This window comes from Zea mays, chromosome 1, assembly GCF_902167145.1.
Source record: "Zea mays cultivar B73 chromosome 1, Zm-B73-REFERENCE-NAM-5.0, whole genome shotgun sequence".
NCBI lineage: Eukaryota > Viridiplantae > Streptophyta > Magnoliopsida > Poales > Poaceae > Zea > Zea mays.
In genome coordinates, this window is record NC_050096.1 from 212,546,941 (window position 1) to 212,555,295 (window position 8,355).

General features: G+C 45.3%; 2 protein-coding genes across 2 annotated transcripts; both read left to right on the forward strand.

The window, feature by feature from the left end:
- The first annotated feature begins 5,206 nt into the window (after positions 1-5,206).
- Positions 5,207-5,715, forward strand: LOC118476117 (LOB domain-containing protein 13-like). The gene is made up of 2 exons (XM_035964233.1): positions 5,207-5,323; positions 5,419-5,715. Exons 1-2 carry the CDS (start codon positions 5,228-5,230, stop codon positions 5,569-5,571), a joined length of 249 nt encoding a protein of 82 aa, XP_035820126.1. The 5' UTR covers positions 5,207-5,227; the 3' UTR covers positions 5,572-5,715.
- Positions 5,716-6,224: 509 nt separating this feature from the next.
- On the forward strand, positions 6,225-7,919 carry LOC103643232 (germin-like protein 8-13). The gene is made up of 2 exons (XM_008666386.1): positions 6,225-6,848; positions 7,872-7,919. The coding sequence occupies exons 1-2, from the start codon at positions 6,225-6,227 to the stop codon at positions 7,917-7,919; spliced, it is 672 nt and encodes a 223-aa protein (XP_008664608.1).
- The last annotated feature ends 436 nt before the right edge of the window (positions 7,920-8,355 follow it).

The window sequence follows — 8,355 nt, forward strand, 5'->3', positions numbered from 1 at the left end:
ATGGCTATTAAGTCTAAGTTTGCATTCTCAAACAACTGTTACAAGGAACTTTTGAACTTGATCAGTGATGTACTTCCGGAGAATCACAAGATGCCAAAGGACATGTATCAGTCTAAAAAGCTGTTATCTGGCCTCGGTATGGACTACGAAAAAATCGATGTCTGTGAAAATAATTGTATGCTTTTCTGGAAGGAGACCGCAGGTGAGAAGAAGTGTACTGTATGTGGTGAGCGTAGATTCGTTGAGGTTGAAAACGACGATGGTTTGACCGTGACTACGAAGATTGCACGTAAGCAGCTTCGTTACATGCCTCTCATACCTCGGTTGAAACGTTTGTTCATCTCCAAAAATACAGCCAGACACATGAGGTGGCACAAAGAAGGGGTACGTGAGAATCCAAATGTCATGGTGCACCCAGCTGATACAGATGCATGGAAGGCACTAGATGCTTTTGATTCCAGCTTTGCTGATGAAGTGCGGAATGTCCGCTTCGGTTTGGCAACAGATGGTTTCTCACCATTCAATCTAACTGCTACGTCGTACTCATGTTGGCCCGTCTTTGCTGTTCCATACAACCTTCCACTAGCTCTTTGCATGAAATATGAATTTATTTTCTTGTGTCTTATAATACCTGGTCCGGATCATCCTGGAACAAAGATCGATGTGATGATGAGACCCCTGATTGAAGAATTGAAAATTTTGTGGGAAGGAGTCGAGGCGTACGATTGTTACAAGAAACAGAAGTTCAACCTGAGAGCCGCGTTTTTATGGTCTATTCATGATTTTATGGCTTATGGTATCTTTGCTGGATGGAGTTGTCATGGGATTTTGACATGTCCTATATGCGTTGAAGACACTTTATGCTTTCGACTAAAGTTTGGTGGAAAGATATGTTACTTCGATTGCCATAGATGTTTTTTGCCAGAGGATCACCCGTTCAGGTTCGATAGGAACGCTTTTAAAAAGGACACGATTGTGACGAGGGGACCACCCAAGCGTCTAAGTGGTCCTGAGATTCTCGCGAGACTTAATGATTTGAAACTAAACGAACATGGAAATCGTTTTGAAGGTTATGGAACCGAGCATAATTGGACTCACAAATGTGGTCTATGGGAACTCCCTTATATGAAAGCCTTGATTCTAATGCATAACATTGATGTCATGCACCAGGAACGAAATATGGGTGAAAGCATTATCAGCACTTGCATGAATATCACCGACAAAACAAAAGACAACCCTAAGGCAAGGAAAGACTTGGCCTTAATCTGTAGAAGACCAACTATGGAGATAGGAGAGAATCAGAAGAAGCCACGTGCTCCTTTCAGTATTAAACCTAAAAGGAAGAAACAATTGATGAAATGGTTGAAAAACTTAAAGTTCCCAGATGGTTACGCCGCGGGCTTTAGAAGGTCTGTGAATTTGAAGACGGGCAAGTTTTCTGGGTTGAAGAGTCATGACTACCACATAATAATGGAAAGACTCCTTCCTGTTATGTTTCGTGGTTTTGTAAAAAATGATGTCTGGAAAGCATTAGCGGAGCTAAGCTACTTTTATAGACATCTTTGTGCTAAAGAAATAAAGAAAGAGATGATGGAGAAGCTTGAGCAAGAAATACCGATTTTGGTATGCAAACTTGAAAAAATATTTCCACCAGGTTTCTTCAATCCGATGCAACATCTACTTGTTCACCTACCATACGAAGCTAAGGTAGGAGGTCCTGTGCAATATAGATGGATGTATCACATCGAAAGGACACTAAAAAAGCTACGTGCAATGGTTGGTAATAAGAGACGAGTTGAAGGGTGCATCGCTGAAGAATTCAAATACAAAGAGATAGCATCGTTCACGGGCCTGTACTTTGCAGAGGAACACAATGTCAATGCCCATACGTTGCGGTATCATGTCGACGAGCCCCCTATTAGTGATATTGAAATTTTTCAATGGAGGGGCAAAACTGTAGGACCCAGCACAACATACTGTTTCACCAACGACGAATGGAAGACTGCTTTACTTTACATGTATAACAACATGGAAGAGATGAGTCAGTTTCTCCTGTAAGTGTAAACTTTATTTTAGTCATTGCCGCTAGAATTTTTGTTGTGATACTAAAAGGTTTGTTTCCTTGTACTAACAGGGAATTTGATTCTCAAAATTGCATCTCTGGCTGTGAACGTGACCAGATTCGTCGAGAGGGAAAAGATGGGGGACTTAATTTCTTGTGTTGGTTTCGAGATTATGTAGATAAAAATGACAATATACACCCGGACCTTCGACAATTATCCCTAGGAGCAGTAACTGGCAGACGTTATGGTCGGTATGATGTCAATGGTTTTAGATTCCGTTCCACAAGGTTCGAAGATGATCATCCTCTAGCAGCCACGACAAACTCCGGAGTTGTAACTAGAGCTGTCGATGATGAAGGGAAGGTGACTAATTATTATGGAGTCATTAATGATATAATCGAGTACAAGTTTTTTGGAGATAAACAACTCAAAGTGGTGTTCTTCGATTGTGATTGGTTTTCTCCAAATACAACGCGAGAAAATCAATATGGCATGGTGGAAGTCAAACACAACGATAGATTAAAAGGTCACGACACTATAATCCTTGCCCACCAATGCGAGCAGGTGTATTATATGACATATCCATCTAAGAAAAACGGTTTGGTTGATTGGAGGGTAGTGTACAAAGTTAATCCGCGTGAACGACTATATGCTCCTGGTGATGCTGGTTATGTTGAAAGTCAAATCGAGCAGGAAGTGGGGGCTGCTGAGATTTTCCAAGACGAAGAACTTACAAGCACGTTTAATGTACAAACTGAAATGTTGGAAGAATCTTTATTAGGCGATCAAAATGATGTAGAGGTTCCTCCAAAAAGAAAACGAGTGACGAGAAAGAAGAAAGCTACTTGGCGTCCATTAAATCGACGAAAGCAACTAGATCCTGATTTTGATTACGATTACGATTGACGAGTATGGATCATGATTTTATTGCATATTTTATGATTTTATTGCATATTTTATTATTTTATTGTCGATTTATGTACTAACTTGTTTTTGTTAAAATAGGATGTCAAAGAAAATGAAGTCTTTAGCTCGTAGTTTGCTTGGGTCGAGGAGTAGCTCGAGGAGCAGCTCGAGGGGCGAGGATTCAGTTTTTCAGGGCACAGGTTCTACCATGAGCAGACGGAGAGCGCTGGCAGAACATTTGCCTCCACAAGATGTAAGTTAGTTGTTAAATTACATTATTTGAGTTACTTAATATTGTCTGATGTAAGCTATTTGTTTCATAGGATGCTGAAATTGAGGAACCAGTGGTAGAGGATCATGCAAGAGATGATGTTGAAGATGATGGTGGAGATAATGTGGGAGATGATGCTGGAGACGACGCTGGTGGGGATTCTGGGGCTGGGGATTCTGGGGCTGGTGGAGATTCTGCAGCTGGGTCTGGAACTTCTCGAGTTAAGAGAACGAGGAAGCTGCATTTTGTTGGACCACCTCCAGAGCTTCCACCCGAATCTCGGGTTGTGATAAAGCCTAGTGGAAAGTGAGTGACATATCTTTGCTTAAATGTTATTGAAAGTTATGTTTTAATTTCTACATTGATTTCTGTTTGCAGGACTTGGATCGACGACTCGTTCACAGGAACAGGACACTACAGGCAGGTGAACATGGTTCTTGGTAATCTTGTTCGTCTGCACTGGCCTGGTCTTGTGACTTTGCCTACTGGCGAGTCTGTTCCCGCCACCACTTGGGAGCATTATCGCTATGGTGTCTGTAGAACGTTTGGCAACACACAGGCACTAGTTTGGGATGCATTCTGGGTATGACTTGTTTATACTATTTTAGTTATTCCATATATGTTTGCTTTTATGATAACACTATGGTTTTTGCAGAAACGGTACAAGTTGCCGGACGATGGATCATATGATATGAACGCTCGTTACGTGTTTGAGTTTAACGCGAACGATGTCGTTGCAGATGCAATGTACTATGCACGAATTCAGGCTATAAAGGCATGGTACAGAGCAAATGCTGATGATCGACCGATGCCAAATACAAAGGCCGAGTGGTCATCAATTTACTTGACGGAGGAGCAATACCTAGAGGTAAACAAGTTGTTGCCTCTCATATCGCACAAAGCCATGTATTTGCTTGCTTTATTTAAAAAATTTCATGTAGGTGTCGGTGCCGTGGATGGCCACCCGATCAGACGGTTATCGAGCATTGTGCAGATGGTGGGCTTCCCCTGACTTTCGTGCCATTTCCGAAAGGAACAGGGGAAACCGTGGGACTGAGTCGTTCCACAACTACGGCGGTGATGGTCCTGTGCGCTTGGCTAAGCGAATGGTAAGTCACAGTTTGTCGTAACTTTGAATCACATAGAAATGTGTCATTATAACTTTTATGTACAGGAAGTCAAATCCGGCCGTACGCCCACGGATGTGGAGGTGTATATGCAAGGGCATAGGGGTTCTGATCCTCAGAATCCTGATGTGTTATGCACTCAGACGGCCACCGACCGTCTAGTGAGTTGATATTGTTACTCTATTATGTGTGTTGATATTGTTTGCAAGGGCATAGGGGTTATGCACTTATATTTGATATTGTTTGCCTCCAGGCTTCGTATGGGCAGGAGATGGTTCAACGCCATGGGGAGGAGTACGATTGGAGGAGCCAGCCAATCGACCCTCAGGCAGCCTATGCTAGCGCAGGAGGACAAGCCCATGGACGGTGAGATTATTTGATTTGGTTTTCAAAATTGTCATCATATGCTTGCGATTCAACTGAGCCATGAGTTACTATACTAAGTGCATGGTTCACTCTTGTAGGTTGGGTATTTTTGATTCTACGATTGATTCCAGAGAGCTGAGACGCCGTGGACGACAATCCACATCGTCGTCTTCACAGTCGTCCCGTTCACGATCAGCAGCCCATGAGATAGAGCTTGCAGTGTTGCGTCAACAGGCAGAGTACCATCAATCAGTCTTGAGGGAACAATTGGAGTACCAGAGGCAACAATCTGAATACCAGAGACAACAAGCCGAGTACCAGAAGAAGAGGGACGAGTATTATGCAAGCCTCCAGGCCCAAAATCAAGCTCTTCTCTCGGTAAGTTGAAGTAACATTTTGTAGCTTATTTTGCAAAACACTTGATGTGTATCTTGTTTGTTCAACAATGACTTGTATATAATTTGTAGCAACTAGCCCAACAAGCGGGCGTCCCGATGCCGACATATGGGATGTCGCCTCCGGACTTTGCACTGCCAATGCCAATGTTGGCGCCTCCACCTCCGCCTCCGCCTCCGTCACAATTCCCTATGGTATGTACACATATGCGTGTGTGACATGTTCATAAATGTCTTATGTGTTTAAATGAACAACTGAGTGGTTACTATTTCATGTGCTTGTGTTATAGGGATTTCAGACACCACCCGCTTCAGTTGCCGCACCTGGAGATGGGTCTGGTCAGGACGACACAACAAATTCGTGGGTGAACATCATTTTCAACACGCAGAGTCCAGCCGGAGGAGGTGGCTACTCGAACCATCCAGACGATGGATATGATTGATGTGTCGTGATGTTTTTTTATGAAACACTTTGCAACACTTGTTTGTGAGACACAATTTCAGTTTGCAACAACCGTCGAACCTATATGTTGATGTTAAATTTGTGAATGTTAATATTTATGTGAGACTATTTGTGATTGTGAATACTTATTAGAATGTGTGTATTTGTGATTGTGAATGTGAATTTGTATATGTGCATGAATCTGTTTTTGTTTTGTAAATGTCAGATTTTTTAAAAAACAGAATTTTGTGTAAATTCTGTAATTTGTTATGTCCGACGGCTTAATGGTAGCCGTCGGACATAACCCATTTGTTATTTCCGACGGCATTAACTACCGTCGGACATAAGCAATGCTTATCTCCGACGGCCTAGCGGGAGCCGTCGGACTTAATTCAGTGGGTCCCACATTCCGACCGGTAAAACGGTTGGGATTTGTTATCTCCGACGGGCATAGGCAGCCGTCGGAGATAACTTATGTCCGACGTCTGCCGTCGGACATAGCACTATTTCCGACGAGTTATCTCCGACGGCTTAAAGCCGTCGGAGATAAGCCTTTACCGTCGGAAATAATCTATTTCCGACGGTTTATTCCTTATGTCCGACGGCTTTGGCCGTCGGACGTGCTCGTCGAGCTAGCCCGGCAGGTAGCTAGACATGGCGCCCAGCAAGGCCGTGGTGGCACACCTCGTGGTGCTATTAGTGCCCTTGCTCTCCCTGCTGCCCTTCTCCTCCCACGCTCTGACCCAGGACTTATGCGTCGCGAACAGGCTCCTCCCAGACACGCCGTCCGGCTACCCGTGCAAGCCCAAAGGTCTCGTCAGCTCCGACGACTTCTACTCCGACGCCTTGGCCAGGCCTGGCCCGGTCATCGCCCCCTTCAACACCAGCCTGGCCTCCGCCGCCGTTAAACAGCTCCCCGGCCTGAATGGCCTCGGCATCTCCGCCACGCGTGTCGATGTCCGGCCAGGTGGGGGCGTGCCCATGCACACCCACCCGGAAGCCTCGGAGGTCATGTTCGTCCTCGAAGGAACCTTTTCCGCTGGCTTCATCAGCGCCGAAACCAATAAGGCCTATGTCAAGAGCCTAAAGAAGGGCGACCTCTACGTGTTCCCGCAGGGCTTGCTGCACTTCCAGTTCAACACCGGCAACACGACCGCCACCGCCATCGCCGCGTACAGCAACCAGAACCCCGGCCTACAGATCGCTGTCTATGCACTCTTCGGCAACACCCTCACAGTGGAAACGGTGAATAAGACCACCTTCGTAACAAAGGAGGAGGTCATGACTCATGAGGCTCAAGGACCTCTTCGGCCAGTCGTCAGTGCCATCCTGATTAACGCTCGCCAGGATTAATTAATATGCATGCTCCTAGATGTGCGCTTATATATGGGGTGTAATAATAAATTGCGTGTGGGTGCACCTTCAACCTATGTAATCGGTATTGGGCACCTAGGATTAAAAGAACCAATCTTTAATGGTCAGTTATCAAAGAGAAGCCTCTTCAGTGTAGTGCTGATCGCTGATGAATGTGTTACAACAGATGATTGTGTGAGAACGAGGGAGTGTAGAACTCTGGCTGAATGCTCACCCTTTCTTTGGCCGTTTGACCCTCCTCTTTTGTTGGAGAAATAGGCATTTTTAGTTTTAATTTAATACAGAAAATCACAGTGACGTATGTGACGACATGTATGTGCATATGTGTATCACTATTCACATAAACAGTAAACAACAAGAAAATATGCACAAATACAAAGAACAGATTGTAACCTGTGGAGGGACCGATGCTCAAGGCATCAGTGACTCCATTCACACGAGACATCTCGTGTGTATGTTTGATGTAGTCGTACGCAGTCGACGCAGGCAGATGTACGCAGTGTAGTCTCACGAACGGCGCCGGCGACGAGGAACTTGATCAGCGCTAGTCTAGCGGATGAAGCGAGCAGTCGCGAGTACGCTCCCCAAAAACCTGATCGTCCGCAAACCCGTGCAAGTGTCTCTCTACGGACGTCGATTTCAGAGGCATGCTCTCCCACACTCTCTGTGCTCACAGAAGGTGGGACGGGGATGAGTTGTACACAACGCGTCTGAGAATTGTACGTGTGTTCTTTCGTAACCAGAAGCAGCCTCCCATCAGTGGCATCTGTTAATTGGGTCTCGGGTGCGCGAAGCGCATCTGCTAGATGTTGCCCCCAAGTAATCTGTGAGGATTTCTTAGGGGTTTATCCAGTTTGTTTGTGGTCTTTCGGCAACACCCTGAGAGTGGAAATGGTGAATAAGACCACCTTCGTAACAAAGGAGGAGGTCATGAGGCTCAAGGACCTCTTCGGCCAGTCTTCGGTGCCATCCTGATTAACGCTCGCCGGGATTAATTAATATGCATGCTCCTAGCTGTGCCGTGCGCTTATATATATAGGGTGTAATAATAAATTGTGTACGTGTGGGTGCACCTTCAACCTATGTCGTCATCGTCATGTAGTATATATTTGTCGACTATATATATTGTACCCTGGGGAAGGACCGATGTTTAAGGCATCAGTGGCTCTATTCACACGAGACATCTCGTGTGTATGTTCGATATAATCGTACGCAGTCGACGCAGGCAGATGTACGCAGTACAGTCCCACGAGCGCCGCCGGCGACGAGAAACTTGATCAGCGCTGGTCGAGCAGACGAAGCGAGCAGTCGCGAGTACACTCCCCAAAAACCTGATCGCCCGTACACCCGTGCAAGTGTATCTCTACGAACAGCGATTTCGGAGGCATGCTATCCCACACTCTCTATGCTA